This window comes from Camellia sinensis, chromosome 13 (genome assembly GCF_055761805.1).
Source record: "Camellia sinensis isolate YWXY chromosome 13, ASM5576180v1, whole genome shotgun sequence".
Classification (NCBI taxonomy): domain Eukaryota; kingdom Viridiplantae; phylum Streptophyta; class Magnoliopsida; order Ericales; family Theaceae; genus Camellia; species Camellia sinensis.
The window spans coordinates 42,741,173-42,758,174 of NC_138973.1; the positions used below are offsets into that span (position 1 = coordinate 42,741,173).

The following is a 17,002-nucleotide window of genomic DNA, read 5'->3' on the forward strand; positions in this document are numbered from 1 at the left end:
CAATTCATGAATGTGAAAATCTAGATGATAGACATGTGAAGAGCTCTAAGATTCTTATGTAGTAAACTACATGACTTAAAATTGTGCAACTAACTCACTTTATTTATTTGTATGAAGAAATTCTCAGTTATTTGTTCTTGCGGATTCTGATTTCAGGCAGTCTTTTTCACAAGCATATACAGATGATAACACAAAGCATCATAACAGTGGATCGTCCTTTCTGATTTTGAACGACTAATTCTTTGCCCTGCCAAAATGATTTGGAACTCTTCAGCTGATCGGCAGAGCATTCATAACCTATGAGCTATTTAAGAGCTTCTGCTTCTCTAACCATTTAAAATTTCATTCTCGCCAATTGGTGAGCTTGCTGTTTTAGGGACCGAGGCACCTCCTGATTTCATAAAAGCTTGTAAGGGAAATGCTTTGGATGATTAGATGATTTTATTTAAAAAGAAAAATTAAAATTTCTGAAGTTGGGTTATGTTTCCTGCTCGAGCTTTTTAGTAATTAATCTACTATTTTTTATTTCCTTCTGTGAGATATGTAAGATATCTGAATGAATGTTGTAATTGTTATATCAGTTGGTTACAAGAGTGATGCTTATTTATAGAGAAAGCACCGAAAGGAGAAGACATAATAATGAAAGTGTGTGAGTGGTGTTTGACAGAATAATAAAAGTGTGTGAGTGGTGTTTCTTCTTTACAACCGAAAGAAGAAGAGAATCCTATGCCCTATGCTTTCTATGTTTTATCTTATAATATACTATTACATTATACATTATACTATATACATTACATTATATATTAACACCTTCTTTTGCTGAATGCGGTTAATTTGAATTCTAGGGTCTGCAGGGTTCAGTTTGAGTGGATTGGGAGAGGCATATTTTCAGCCAAATTTTCAGCCAAACCGCTCTCGGCAGGTTGACTATTTTTTCACCCGCTGCCATCTTGCACAGCCTCCAAACCGGGGGGTTGGGAGAAATATTTTCAGCCGAATCGCTCTTGGCAGGTTGCCTATTTTTTCACCCGCTGCCAACCCACACAGGTGGTTGAAAATTCTAGTAGTTTTGAACCGACAGGTTGGGCGGGTTGACAATTTCCAAAAGAAATTAGCCAAATTTATTTCTTCCCATCTCTCCTCTCTCCTCTCTACTTTCTCGGCACAGAATTAAGAACAGAAATAAATAAAAAATTGCTATGAAATGAAAAGATTCTATTCTTCCTTTTTAAATTCCCTACTTTCAAGATGGTGATTCAACCTTCCAAAGCATAACCAACCAACTCTTCAGTTGCACTACTAGATTCTTTTGTCACAAAAGGGTGGCTAAGAAGCTCTGTTACTGTCCCTCTCATCCTCCAATCCTTCTCTAAACATCTCCTCATAAAACTCCGAAACTCCGGTGACGCCGTCTCGGGCATCTCCATCTTCTCTCCAAAGCAAATGGCACACATCAACGTTGCCCAGTCTGGCTTTTGCCCCGGACTGATCAACGGAAAATGACCCACATGGCATTCCAGCACCACCAGCCCAAGCGACCAAACATCTCCGGCAAACCCATCGGAGTAATGTCCGTTCCACCTCTCTGGGTCCAATCTTTCAGGACTCATGTATGCAGATGTTCCCATAGAGGAGTTGGCCGGTTCGAGCTTCCCTGCCACAACTCGGCTGACCCCGAAATCCGCAATCTTTATCTCTCCTCTGTTGTTTATCAACAAGTTTGACGGTTTTATGTCTCTATGAACTATCTGCATTCCATGCAAATAGTGCAAACCTTCCAGAACACGTCTGCCTATGCCGGAGATTGCTCTCTCAGTCAATCTCCGATGTATGCTCAAGACGTCATGCAGTGATCCTGCTTCCATGTACTCCATGACGAAGCAGAGATCACACCCAACACATTCTGGATCGCCCAACCCATTATCAAAAACTCCATGACACTTCACTACGAACTGTGAGTCAACTCGTTTGAGGATTTCCGCCTCTCTCGCCGCCTGTTGCCGAACTGCAATTGCATCTTCATCGAACTTTAGGACTTTCAACGCGTAGAGCGACGAAGTGTGCCGGTGCCGGACTTTATAGACCGTGCCACCATTGCCATGGCCAAGAACCGCCAATTTCTCGAGGTCAAAGAGAGTGTCAATGCCGGGGGACTCGGTGGATGTTGACGATAAAGGAGACGGTAGCGGGCTCCTATGGCGGAACTCGGCTGCGGTAACAGGTGGCGGCAGGGACAGTTTTAGAGCTTTCTGATGTCTTCTCTCTCTTACCAGTGACATTTACAGTCTCACTCTCAGTCACCATGATCATGATCAGGTGGGGCATCTAAGTATGTATAAATATAGGTTTTGCATGCGTAGCTATTAAAATGATAGAGGTGACAAATGGCGGTGGCAATCCCATAATTCACGGGCTGGTGAGACGATCTTTGGTTGTGAGTTGAGTTAGGGTTTGCCTCTAACCCTATAACTGCCTCGTGTAAATTTAGTTGTCTCTACCAATATTTCATGGTAACTAAACCCCAATTTTAATGGCTATTTGTTAAACATGTGTGTAATTGTGAAAAACGAGGTCACCTTAGGATTCTTTTGTTCATTTATTTTAAGTTACATCTCTATCAAACCACACCATACATCAAAAATTATCTAGCACATTACATGTTAGTGTGCCATGATATTTTATATATGTGCATGATTTTGTTTTTAAGATCATGTATTTGTTCATTTACCCGGCCAATGATTCGACACATAGTCAATATAGAATTTTCGGAATACATGATTAATTATTCCACTACACGATCAGAGATAAAGAGACAGCAATGGACCAAGCTAAAATTACTTAATTTTTTATGAGCCAAAATAAAATTAGATTTTGGGGATAAAATATTAGTTTCTTAAATAAATACTATAATGAGATTTTCTGAAGTTTGTATTTGGTGTAGTTTGTAAGCATTGCCTATCGTTTATTTATTTATATACTTATTTTTAAGTCTTTATCAATGTACATCATGTATATTATAGGGAAAATTAGGTGGTTCTCAAAAATAAAAGAAGTAAAAAAAATTTTAAAAAAGAGAGAAAATTAGGGTGCGAGGCAAAGAGCTCCACAAGAGTAAAATATCAAACTCACAAAAATCTATGATTACGAACAATGCCCGCAACATTTGAAATTCAGATCTCATTGGCAAAACCAAAATAACAATCACTTTCGGTTTTCCAGAAACCATAGAAGATGTAATGTCATGATAGTGATTTATATTTGAGAGATTTTCTCCATAATGACACGACGGGAGGGAAGATCCACACTATACTATACGATGTATATTGTTCAATCAAATTCATTATGAAGGTGATTCACACTATACATTTATATCATGAATTCAAATTCTGAACATTTTTTTAGATGTTCTTTCAAGGTAAGAAGTCTAAGGTTGATCTTTTAGATCTAATAGTCAACCATTGTAACAAGGGGATAAGGGCTTTTAACGGGTTTGCCTTTTTATGGGACTCTCAGGATTCTAATGAAATGCACGTAAACTTCCATATACAGATATTACATAAAAATTAGATAAATAATTTCTAAGTATTTACAGATTAAAGGGTCAAAGAAAGAGCTAAAAAGAAAAACTACAAAATAATAATACAGTAATAAACATATTAACTTAGCATCTATCTTAGATAAGGTCCTTTGGTACTACAAAGCCTGGCATTAAAAGAACAACAACAGTACAACTCGTCATAAACCCACAAAAAGCTGCGGCCTTACAAACACCACCATACCGGTTGAGTTCATTTCACTTTTGTCTAATCCAAGAGGAAAAAAATTATTAAGAGAAACCTAAAACCGAGTCTCTCCATATGTTATAAAGAAAAGCCAGGACAACGGGGGACAAAGGGTATAGGTAAAGTTTTGTACAAGGTCAAACCTCTTGGTTGTCTGAAGTAAGAAGCCCCATCTGTTCTGTAAGCTGTTCCACATGTTGAGTTTTGTTCCATCCATTCTCTAGTGGCTTTGCTTCGCTTCCCTCTGTTGGAGCTTCTAGTGAAGTTGAGTCCATCTCTGTCTCCCCAGGTTGTGGGCTAGCTAGGAACTGTTCCCAAAATGGATCACCAATGCCGGGAAGCTTTTGTATCTCATCTTCCAGCAAGGAATCATCCCACTCAAATTCAGGATCAGTAGCAAAATTGTCAATTTCTAAGGGCATTTTCGAGGTTGAATTTATAAATGCAGAACTCTGTGTCTCGGGTCCTATGTAGCTTTCTCCACTTACGTCGACATTGCTTTCTGACATCATTTCTTGTAATGGAGAGAGCTCGGGCATAACTAAATCTGCGTGTGCTTGTGCTCCAACCAGCGGGTTCATGGTTGGAAAGGGAGTCGTAATCATTTCAGAGTTTGCACAGAGAGAAGAGGACTGAATCTCAGATTTGGCACCTGAAATCCCAGAAGTCACTGGCAAATAAGACTGCCCGGAAGATGGTGAGACCTCCTGAAGAGTCAATCCTGAAGTAGGAGTCGAAGAACTCCCACGATCTAACGTGTTGGGTAATGAAACGTCACCAATCAAGAAAGCATCGGAATCATTGTTGAAGTTTTCCAGCCGCATCGGAGCATCCAGTTTAACGATCTGCCTGAGCATTGCTTTTGCCGCTTCGTTCATCATTGGCTGATACTTAACAATTTGTCCATCAATGGGGCCTACAGAATGATCATCTGAAATGCCGTCCTGCTTAAGCCTCCTCTTTTTGTTGCCTTCGGATATGCGCCTGTTGCTTTCGTTTTGCTGCTGCTGCACAAACTGTGCCAAAAAGCCTGGGCTATGCACAGCCTTAGCCAGGAACGACATCATCTGTTGTTGCCGTTGCTCCATCCCCTGAAGCCGTTGCACCATGGCTTGCAACTGATTATCGGTGGATTGTTGCTGCTGCCTCAGCCTCACAAGCTCCTGCATAAGCACATTCTTGTCCCGTTTTAGCCTCTCGACCTCTTCCTCGAGCCCGAATTTCCCCACCTCAACACACGCCGCAATGGATGCACTCTGTCCATGTGGTTGCTGCTGTTGTTGGTTATTATTTCCATGGGCAGGTTTTCGCCGACTAATACTTTTAAGGAGGTGCTTTTGACCTCTGAGAAATCCCTCATTTGCAAACTCCCAGCGGTCTGGGTCAACCTTCCTGAAACCCTGCTCGTCCACAGTGGTCCAAAAATTAAAAAAGAAAAAAGAAAATAAAGGCAAAATAAATAAAACTTAATCAGCAAAATTTTAGGCATATGGAATAGCTGCCCCCCATTGCGAAATAAAAGGGAGCACATCAATTTTTTATTGTTAGGAAAGGGTGGAGGATCAATGTTACACAAATACAGAAAATGTGGACTGTTCCATTAAAAAATCTGAATTTTGTTCACTTATGCTGTATTTGGATCATGGATCAGGAATTTGTGAAAGGAGGAAAAGAGAAGGGGGAAAGTGACCAAAAAATCTGGTCTGAAGATTAAGGCAAGGAATCTTTGTTTAAAAAGCCAAAGTTGTGACACCTGATTCTTGTTGGAAGTGATTAAAACTCTGTTTGGATCTTGGATTTGAGTAGGGATTTGTGAAAGGAAAGAAAAAGGGAAGAAAAAAGTGATTTCCAACCTCAGTTATTTAACTGTTTACGAGCTATTTAAAGTATCTAACCAATTGCCTCAGCACCATACAAATTTTATTTTATTTTGAAAAAAAAAAAAAAAGCCAATCTCAAAGATTAGGGTGCCTAGCTTGATATTCTCAGTGTGGAATGCAACGCAGATCACATCCACATTTAGTGGCACCACTAAATGTACTAAGCCATGTGTACATGTGCACACACAACAACAAAGAGCATTCAGGCCCATTATCCATTATTATTATTATCAGGGTTAATTAGACCTCCCTATGATTTGGCCTGAAAACACATCACTTTCTTATAGTTTAGAAATATACACCTAACCCCCTTGTAATTTGGAGTAAAGTGTAGAAGTAACGGAATCTATACAAAAACTACGTGCGTGTAACACGCACTGAATTGAGTGCGTGAGGCAGACATTGGCCTCAAATGGATTGTTAAATGACACTTTTACCCCCTCTGTTTTTTTTTCTCATTGTTTTCTTCCCCACCCGGCTGATCCACTCTATCCTTCTCTTCTGTTTTTCTTGCCACTACCTATCTCCTCCCTCTTATTTTCCTTTTCTTTTTACCATGATTGTTGGATATATGTATGTATCTTCTTTTTTCTTTTGTTTTTTTGGCTAGCAGGATATATGTATGTATTTATGTAGGTGGGTTGTGTGGGTCTTCTTGCTTAGTTTGGCTGGGACAGCCATGGCTGTTTCTAAGCACAAAAAAAAGGGGGCAACTGGTGGTAATGCTGTCAAAGAAGAAAAAATTGATGGGTAGTTTCAATGATACTTATATGATATGATACATATATATAGATGCATATTAATTGATATATATAACACATATAAATATATACATAGGAGTATAGATATATGTGTGGTTTTAATTTGGAAAACATTTTGATTATGATGTGCAAAATGGAGGTAGTGGATATGTTCATTGAAAATGAAAATTTATTTTTGGGTTGATTCCTTTACCTACCAGAAGTATCGGCCATAAGCAACGGGTGGAGAAGGAGAAAAGAAGGAAATGAAGGAAAGAAAAAGGCAAAAGAAAAGGAAAGAAAGTAAAACTTGGGTCCTAGTTATGATGGCATAGAAAAGAAAATTTGAGCAAAAATTAAGGGTAGTATGGACATTTTATAAATATAGTTGACAGAATTGGTCATTTCACTTGACTCCAAATTACAAGGGGGTTAAGTGTACATTTTTAAACTATAAGGAGGTAATAAACTACAGGGAGGTAAAATGTAATTAACCCTTCTTATTATTTTGACAAGTAATAAGATTCATTAAAATGGCATTAAGGGAATGCAACATGAGCACAAAATGAAGGAAAACAAACTAAGTATAAAATCTAAGAAATGGTTAAGAGAGGGTTGATGATTCCCCATTCCCAATTATAAGAAAAATCTAACTCAAATACTCTCAAGCCTAAATAAACGAAACTCAATACCCTCAAAAGGCCTTCAATTCCACTACCCCCAAATGATCCACATACAGGGAAATCAAAAGTCACATCTACTTGCTCCTAATATCAACATATGAAGAAGCTCCCCATCCACTAATATCAACTTGCGTTGTCGCAAATGTCTATTTGTGAACTTCCTGTCAAAATTTTATCCCATCGTCAATTAAATCTAAGCCAAGTTGGCTTCCCACAGTAGGAAAACAAAGTAATCCCACATAAACTGCCATAGTGAAGTTAAGAAACAACCAAAAACTGGATTTCCTCAGCTAATGTTTTATTCTCTCTACTAGTGCTGGTGCAAATGATACTACATTGATGTAGCCTTTAGGCCTCGTTTGACATGCGAGTGTTTTGGCCTAAAAGCTAAAAAGCACTAAAAAAATCAAAAAACCAAAAAACCTATACCAAAAAGTCAAAGATTCCATTCTCTCTACTTTTTGCACACTTTTTCGTAAAAAATTTAAAAGTCATTCCAAATATACTAGTTTTTTTTACCTCATATTTTAGCCAAAAAAGTCAAAAAGTTACTAAAATAATATGTTCCCAAACGAGACCTTAGTTAGTTCTAATGAACCCCCCCCCCCCCCCCCCCCCCCCACCCCACCCCCACACACACACACACACACACACACACACAAAAAAAAAAAATTCAGTTCTTGTATGTAATCACAATTTTAATGAATCCCCATAGCCAATTCTTTTTTATTCACCATTCCATCTTGGGATGTCAAAAGAAAATGGTTGTCCACTTTAAAAAGTCAAGGTAATTAAAATATAATCTTTTTTAAACAAGTGTGAATGTATTTAATATAGTTTAGAAGGATAGTTGGGTGTGATCACATGTTATGCTTCTCTCCTTGAAAAGTTGCACTGTCGATGGTGGGAAAATAAAATGGGACAGAGGGAGTACTGATTCTTATGGCAGCTATCTTAGCCTTTAAAAGCATATCTCTTATCATCCAAATGTATGCTGTCATCATGTCAAGTTTGTCAACTAACTTTTCAGCTCTCATGAAACAACACATTAAAGGCTAAATTTCACTGCAGTGTTGGCTTCTCAAAAAGCCAAATATCGACAATAAAAAAAATTTCTCACAACATGAGCCAGGTGTCATATCTGCCTAATCTCCAAAATCTATAACATATTTGGCAAAATTGTCCACCGCTTCTCCTTACCCTGTGAGATGTATCTGTGAATGAGTAAACCCAAAAACTTTTTAATCTCAACGAGCCAAAACCCCAACATCACGACCACATAATAGTTCTGGCATAGATGAGTTTCACTACCTACATAAATGCAGTCCAAGACTCTTAAGAGACTCAAAAAATAACTTGTCCACTTTTAAGAGCATACCAGCCAAATTAGGAAAATATAAATCACTACAAAGCAAACACGATTTCTGTTATAAGTCAGCTCCCAAGGAGAAATCAAACTCATCTCCACAATACAGTGAAAAGCAGTATAACATCTACATATACAAAAAGATCAAAGGAAGCATGCATCCAATTTCTAAGAATGACTAAAAGAGGGATGCATTAAAATTTAAGAGAAATGCAACCAGAAAAGACCGACTCATGATCCATTTCTGAATAGGCATCTGAATTAAAGCAATATTTTCTTTTATTATTAGAATTAAAACAATCATCCAAAAAAAAATATCAAATCCCCTTGAATATAATCATCACTGACACCGCATTACCCTATACCAACACCCATTCACGAGCTTACTAATACAGCAAAAATTAAAAGGTAGACACTAGGCAAGATTGGGGAAAAAGATAATCAGCTTTTAGTATCACAAATAATGCAAGTCAACCAAAAAAGGCACAATGAGTAAAGTATATGATCAACCTTGATCAACCTTGCATAAAATAAAATACAAAAACGTAAAATATAAAAATTTTCTTGTATCACATAACAACATATAAAACTTTTTTCTACTCTCATCCCCTACAGCTGGTCTCATGTATTTATTTACTCCTAGAGTACACTTTAGTTTAGCACCTGTCATCCTCTATTTTTTTCAACAATTTAGGTCTTCCCCTTCTAACATTTTTATTTACAATGATCATATTACTGTTCCTTACTGTTGCATCCACTAGAATGACCAAACCATTATCTATTCTCTCTCAACTTATCTTCATTATTGTTACTCCTTCACTACACAAATGTATTCCTTTCTAATTCTATCTTTCCCTGTAACAACCCTCACCTTACTCTTGTCATACCTGCATACATTCTTGCATGATCTTGCTTTGTTATGTTAATTTGAAGGTTTTGTCTTGCCTTGATTTGCTTACAGTTGCTTGCGTGATTTTGTTCTTTGCTTAGTGTGTGTGTGTGGCCGAGGTCGCCTTGAGCTTAGTTCGCCTTTGAACCTTTGCACTTAGAACTGTTTTGAGACCTTGGTCGACCCCCACCTACACCTCGGGCGTTTATTGCCGAGATGTTTCGCATTCGGTGAACCTTGTCCGCAGGCAGGTATGGCCTAGGCCGAGATGTGGCACACCCCGGCCAAGGTGTGGCACAGCTTAGTCAAGTGTCGTCCTCCCTAACCGATGTTTTGTTATCCTGTTGCCGGATCCTTGATTTGAGCCGATGTCAATTCTTGCCGATGTGTTTTACCGAGCTTGCTGCATACGCTTTGTCAGAGACTTGTCTTATCAATCAATCACCTTTTGAGCTAAACCAACCCGATAGCGCCACGTGTCCGAGCTGATTGTTAAGACAGCCGGCAGACCTTGAAACACATCATTTTCTTGCCTCAAATCTTTACCCTTAGAGAGAGAAGCTCTAGAGAGAAGGAAGAGAAGTTCTTGAGTGAGAGTAAGTCTTCCAAGCTTGATCTTCGTGGTTTGAACCGTTGGATTCGAATTTTGAGGTTAGAATCTTGATCTACTATGGTTGTTGTTGATGATCATCTAGCTGCATTGCATGATCGAATCTGTTTTGCATGCCATGCACCGTTTTGAAGTTGGGTTTGAAAAGAGAAAATGATTTTTCATGTGTTCTTGAAGAAAGTCTCATTTTGATCCGAAAGTTTGGAACGAAAATCATGTTTTTGTGTTCGTTCTTGCATGACCTTCTTGTATGGGTACCCAGGTCCATGTTTTGAACTCATGGCACGAAATCTCAGATTTTGTAACAAGTTTTGATCTTGCATTCATCTTTCTCACGATCATATTCTTCATACTCTTCATGATATTCAAAGGGAAACCCAGGTTTTCCCGACTTTGCTTTTGATTGAGGCCAACGGGACCACACCTCGCCAAGGATGTGTGGGACCTCGGCAAAGACCTGGTTGGTACCCAGTATGTTTCCGTGAGACGGGAGCAGTGTTTAAACTCCCAGCATGTTTTGCTTTGTTATTTACTCGGATCTGTTAAGAATGCCGAGATCATTCGTATATAGGTATAGCTTGTTTTGAGAATGTGAATTGCCATGTGATTGTAGGACCTTGATATTTGCTTTGAGTCTACACCTGAAGAACTAGGTGAGTGGTATTATTGATAAAGCTATGTTATACTTGCTTTGATAAATCTGGCTTGCCTTGTTTTGACAAAAGTGTTTTGTTAAGCATGAATGAATAGCTCTTGTTTTGATATGACAAGTATAATCCTTGTTTTGATGCCATCTTTGAAAAGGATACGGTCCTCTCTTGGAAAGTCCCTTGTACTGAAGGACTCTAAACTTTCGCAGTACTAAGCATAAAAGGATACGGTCCTTGTTAAATCGGGCTACGGGCCTAAGTAACACAAGTCCCTTGTGCTGGAGGACTCTAAACTTTCGCAGTACTAAGTGTAAAAGGATACGGTCCATTCTTGAAAAGATTACTATGTTAAATCGGGCTACGGGCCTAAGTAACACAAGTCCCATGTGCTGGAGGACTATAAACTTTCGCAGTACCTTTGACTAAACGATTACGGATCGTACAGCCCTTGATACTTGAAATACTTGATTGATGAATACGGTTCATCCCTTGCCTCGCCGATGTTGTAATATTCGAACGATGAATACGGTTCATCCCTCGTCTTGATAAAGTTTGATGTGTTTCGTTTTGAAGGACCTCGGCTATATTCATGCAAAACCTTTATTATTAGTACCATTCACTGAGTATTTGTACTCACCCCTCTATATATATGTAGGTGATGAGCAGGACGGCGTCGACGCCTAGATCGTTTTGGATGCTTGTTTTGGATTCGTGCTTATGTCGGCTTTGCCTTTGTATTTACGTCGGTGATGCCCTTCATTGCATGTCGACAAATCTTGAAAATCATGCTTCTTGACTTGTATTTTATTGTATTTTGTATATGTCGGCTCGAGAAGCCTTTTGATCAAGATGTAACACATATTTTGCTTTGTTGTACTCAAGTTGTAAGATGTATGACATTTCATTTAATCTATACACAGCTCTTATGGACCACTTGTATTTGATTTATTGCTTCCGCATTTGTGAGCCCCCTATATCCATACTCTGATTGTGTTAAGTTTTTGGAAGTTGGCCTTCGGTAATTACGGATTACTGGCCATCACGGCACCAAACTACTAGGGGCGGTTTGGGGTCGTGACATTCCCAGTCTAATCTCACTTCTATCTTTGCATCCTCATGTCAGCTACTCATTTTATTAATGTATAGTTTCTTAGTTGCCAAACATTCTATCTATTGCCATTATCCTACCTACATTCATAAATTAACCAAATGAATTCCTATTCTCACAAAAGGCACCTCTTCGTAGCTTTGGTCTACTCACTATCTGTCAAATGAAAAGGATTCAAAGTGATGAATGACCAAGGAAGTAATGGGAATTTATAGCTATGATCTCCCTCCCATCGATCAATGCTTTTCAAACTACCAACCTTCTCAAATCTCTCAATCACCAGGTCAAGACCAATCCTCTTAAACCTCTTAAATAGACAACTGGGATAAATTCTCATTAATATGAAGTAAGAACCAGCTCTACACCATTGTTGCTATTTCTTTTATTTTATTTTATTTTTATTTTTAAGAAATGCGAAAGCACCAGGCTTCTAAGTAACGCAAACCACATCCTGTTTTAATCAAGTCTGCCAAATAGTTGTTAACATTATAGCATTATAGTAAGAACTGTTTCAGAACAAGTTACAAGATTTAAAAATACTCAAAAAAGTGACAATTATAAAAGCATTTCCATATGCAATGAAAACCAGATCCTAACTTATGGAAAATGTACATAAAGATGAGCTAAGCGAGAAATTTGTTTTCCCAACTCCCTGCAAATAAAAACACTAAGATTCAAACCTTTAATGTTTCCTTCATTTTTCCCGCCTTTTCTATTAACCCAGCTCTAATTCCCCTAAAATTATGTGATTATAAGCCTTCCCATTTGCAAATTAATTAGTTTCTACACAGTGAACTACATTCCAACCCTAATTCACCCTCAATCACATCCCTATCAATCTTCCCATTCACAATTCAACAACACACCATGCAACTACTAATTAACAATAAATCAAGTAAAACAATTTCAAAAAACTAAAAGATCATAGAAAGAAATCCATACATAAGTGTTCAATTGCCGAACAAAGCTCGAGAAGTTGTTGTGCTTGAAGAACTTAGGCAAGAGGTCCCTAGCAAACTCCGGAGGGTCCCAAACGACGAAGCTATTGTTGGTGGCGCTCCAAGAGACGATTTTATCGGTGGAGGGGTCATCGACCATGTCGTATGTCTTGACTAGAAAAGGCGGCGGAGCATTCGCGTTTGGAATAGGCATCGGAGCAGGAGGCGGCGGCAAAGCAGCTCCGCCGTTCGCCGCCGTGGTTCCGCTGTTGACAGCGTCCATATCTCGCCGGAGCAAAAAAAAGCAATCAAATCAAAAGATAAGCATCAATCAGACAGAGTTCTGAAAGTAAATTTCAATTTCAATTTTTTTTTTTAGTGGACTGAGATAGTTTGAATATTGTTAGGGTTTTGAGGGAGTGTTGAACCCTAGATTTAGAGAGAGAAAGTTAGAGAGAGAGAGGGGGGTGTACGGTCACGGGAAAGAGAATGGGGCGGTTTACAGAGACGGGAGAGAGAAGACGGAGGAAACGGGCACGACCCGGTGCTTTGTTGGGGATGACGACAGAAGATGGTTTAGTGACTTAATGCACCTGTCTTTTTGTGATAATATATTGGAACCACCTTGGAATATGCTCCGTTTTTGGGTAACAACAATTATTCATTCCACTAAAAATATCACACTAATAACACTAATGCATTAAAAAAAAAAAAAAAATACAACTCTAAGACCAAAACATCACATCATTAATGACCAGACCCACTGCCACCTAATTAGTGGGAGCACTAATTAGTGTTCCCAAGCATTTTTCTTTGGGTAAATAACAAACACATCTTCTGATATTTACTTTAATTATAAATTATTTTATATAATTTTAAAAATTACATTATGTCTTTAAGATTTTTAATTTCATAATAAATAGATCATTTTGTTAATAAATTATTAAGTTAACTAATAGTTTTTAATAATATTAAAAAAAATTCAATTAATAATTTAAATAATTTTATTATTGTATAGGTGAACAGTTAGAAATTTCACTTTTTTAATTAATTCTGTTAAATAAAAAATTCTGACAATAAAATATTTGTAATTTTTCAAACTATGAAGACTAATTCATATTTTAAATAAATTTCAAAGGTATATTTATTGTCTTCCAAGCTTCGCTTCTATCCGATCACTTGCGAGCAAATAACGGTGAGCTACCCGGCGGTGTGTGGCCGGAAAAACCCTCCGACGATCAAGTTAGCGCACACCTTAAGATAGAGAGAGAGAGAGGAGTGTTTGAGTGTAAGAATTTCCTTACAAAGTGTTCCTGTATCGCGTATGGGGGCGCAGACATGCTTATATACCCTTCTGCGCCCCAAATCTACTCTCATTGGTCTCTCGACATGTGGCTCTGTTATCCCATCTGTCAGCACAAATCTTGCTATACATCACCTAACCCAACTGCCAGCCCACTCTGCTGGAAGCACGACAGCCGGGCAACATTATCTCGGCTATCAACGGCCATACTGAACATGCCCAAGTGCAGTTGATGTCGTAGTTTCCTACTACCGGGCTTAATTCCAGCCGTGCTCAACTGTATTCTGGCGAAGCTGAGCTGGAGACTGGTAACGCCGGTCAGCCAAAGACCTTCTCGGCCAAGCTCCAAGCACAGGCCTTCCTACCGGGTTAAGGTGCGTGTATTACAACCTTGCAACGCATGAGCCGGGGAACCTCATCTAGGCTGTTCCTCCACCTGTCCGGCCTTCGCGGAACCGAGATCAGATAACTCAGTTCCATGTGGGCTTTGCCATTACCAAGCAATATAACGACCTGATCTTGGAGCCCAATACCTCGGCCCAAATCTGTCCGGCTAACGTCACGGCCCAATCTCAGATCATAAATCTCCCTCTCAATTGCCCCTTAATTCCGTCCGCAAAAGCGTGACTGGGATTACTTATTTCGACCGGGATAACACTTCCTCGACCCTCAGAATGCGAAATGGCGACCGGGCTAGTTGACATTCCTGTCTGCAAACTTGACCGGTTATACTCCTCGGTTGACGTCCTCTTCTTCAAAAGTAGCCCGGTTGACTCAACTCTTCAACCTGTCTCTTCAGTTCTGACGTCGTCATAAATGGGGACACGTGGCGGGCTGCCATTGGTTCTCGAGCAGCCAACCCGCCGTCTTGCCAGAATTTGAATTTGGGCGGTCTCGTCTCCTCTATAAACATTCCCCCCCTCATCTTCCTTGAGCTCTTACTGACTCACTGCCATTCCAAGCAACCCAGAGCTCTTGCCTCTCCTCTGCCATTCCTGAACTCGCGCTCGAAGATGAAGCAGCCACTGCTCCATATTGGTAAGCCCTCCAACCCTTGTTATTGTTATTTTCCTTGATATTTCACACAATAGGGCAATAAAGCGTAGTTCTTAGGACATAGGCCATAGAAATCGTCCCAAACCTCCCACTGTTCATGCTGTTCTTCATTTTCGCTGATGAACTTCGAAGAATTGGGGCGAACCGGGCTCCAGGTCTTCGTTTGATCCAAAAAACCATCCCGACCGAGCAAATAACCTGTTAGACTTAACCATAGCAAGAACCGGGATAACAAAGGTCTTGGCCGCTCAACCGGGCTAAAATCTGGTCTGCTTGGGCGGCCGAGCTCCTTGGTTAGCCTCTACGACCGAGGTGGTTTGGCACTCTAGACGACCGAGCTAAAGTCAAGCTCGCTTTACGTGACCGCGCTCCCTCTTACACTTGCCCTCCTTTTCCTGCAGAGTCCAAGGGGACCACTGACCATTCTTGAGGCTCCCAAAGACCGAGCAGCCACAAATCACCTGACAGTGCCAAACCACAGCCGAGCTAATTTAGCCGGTCGTAAATGGGGAAATTCCGCTTCCTCGTAGATACTCCGGCTGCCTTGGCCGTGTTCAGGGAGGAGTACGGCATCCCGGCCGACGTCTACCTTGAGCTTGCAGAAGAGCAAACAACGCCTTAGGGCATATCAGAACAATGCCCCTTCACCGTGCTATCTATCATCGAAGGAGGCCTCCGCTTCCCACTCAACCCACTTATCACCGAGTTCCTCCGCCGCACCGGGCTGGCACCCACACAAGTGTCCACCAACACTTACCGAATTATCAACGGCGTCCATGAACTGAACAACCGGCTAGGCACCAACTTAGGTTTAGCCGAGATATTAAGGCAATACACGATGGGTCACACCGGTGACGACCTAGCCTATTATTTGAAAATCAGACCGGGCAAGGAGAAAATTGTAACTGGCACCCCGGATAAAGACTTGCACGACGACGATTTTTTCTGGGTGTCGGGCAATTACGAAACAGCCGACGTACCGGGCTGGTTTATAAGCAAGAACTTCGGTTCCTCATGTAAGCCGTTCAAACTTGCTCGGTCAGCCTACCTTCTTTATTCTGTAATTAACCAGTTTTCTTGTTTCTTTTGCAGCAATCCAAGCCTTGCAAGCTAACTACCAATTTCCCAACGTAGAGGCAATTCGGACCGTGCTCCGCTATCGCCACTAAGATTGCAACGAGCTGCTCGGTTACACTCCAACCTACAGATACTCAGCTCCACGCCGGAGTAAAGTTACAGACTTTCTCCGCGCTCCAACTCTTCCTCCAGACCCAAATCTGCCAGACGTTCCGCTAATCCGGCTGACCGAGGAACAAGAGATGGCTAAAAGAAGCCGCATCAAGAATCTCCTCACAGCCACATCCGCTGAAATACCAAGCATTTCTCCTCCGTCTCATGCTGCTGGTCAATCCAGCAGCCTTGTGGTTTTCCTGGCATCTCCAGCTGCCGGGCAATCCAGCCAACCCCGCCGGGCAAGCAAAAGACCTCGCGTAGATCCAACTGCCGAGTTGGTTGCCGAGCTAACAACCGAGCAGCACACCAACACTGCTGATCCCATTCCACGATGGTGGCCGCAGCTCAAGCACCGGGGCCAAGATATCCCGGCAAATGCTTATGTCAAGGGCGATAAGGAGCACTTGTTGGCCTTTGACCTCTCGAAAGCTCTCTTGCTGCCAAGTGATGTGGTTGGCAGCGATCACGTCCCTGACACCCGGTTGGTGAAATCAGCAGTGAAATCCATGACCAGGGTAAGGATCCAACTTCCACTGAAATTTTACAAGCGTTTGCCCGGTTCCTTCACTGATCAAATTCGTTTCTTGCAGGCTATCCAAAAGCAGCACCTGGTAGTGGAACGCATCCACAGACTTCGACAAAAGGCAAATGACACAGCCAGCCAAGTCCAGAGCCTCCAAGCCGAGCTTAGCCGGGCAAAAGCATCTCTCCAAATCGCCAATGCTGACAACAACAGGTTGCACGGTCAGCTTGACGAGGCCGAG

At 40.6% G+C, this 17,002-nt stretch overlaps 2 protein-coding genes across 2 annotated transcripts; both read right to left on the reverse strand.

Annotated features, from left to right (window-relative positions):
* Window positions 1–1,109: 1,109 nt before the first annotated feature.
* MKK10 (MAP kinase kinase 10) lies at window positions 1,110–2,561 on the reverse strand. The gene has a single exon (XM_028216631.2). The coding sequence runs from the start codon at window positions 2,277–2,279 to the stop codon at window positions 1,257–1,259; it is 1,023 nt and encodes a 340-aa protein (XP_028072432.2). The 5' UTR covers window positions 2,280–2,561; the 3' UTR covers window positions 1,110–1,256.
* A 983-nt stretch (window positions 2,562–3,544) lies between these two features.
* LOC114274661 (heat shock factor protein HSF8) lies at window positions 3,545–13,233 on the reverse strand. Its single transcript, XM_028216633.2, has 2 exons — window positions 12,651–13,233; window positions 3,545–5,182 (listed from the first exon to the last, which is right to left on the reverse strand). Exons 1-2 carry the CDS (start codon window positions 12,927–12,929, stop codon window positions 3,920–3,922), a joined length of 1,542 nt encoding a protein of 513 aa, XP_028072434.1. The 5' UTR covers window positions 12,930–13,233; the 3' UTR covers window positions 3,545–3,919.
* Window positions 13,234–17,002: the final 3,769 nt, after the last annotated feature.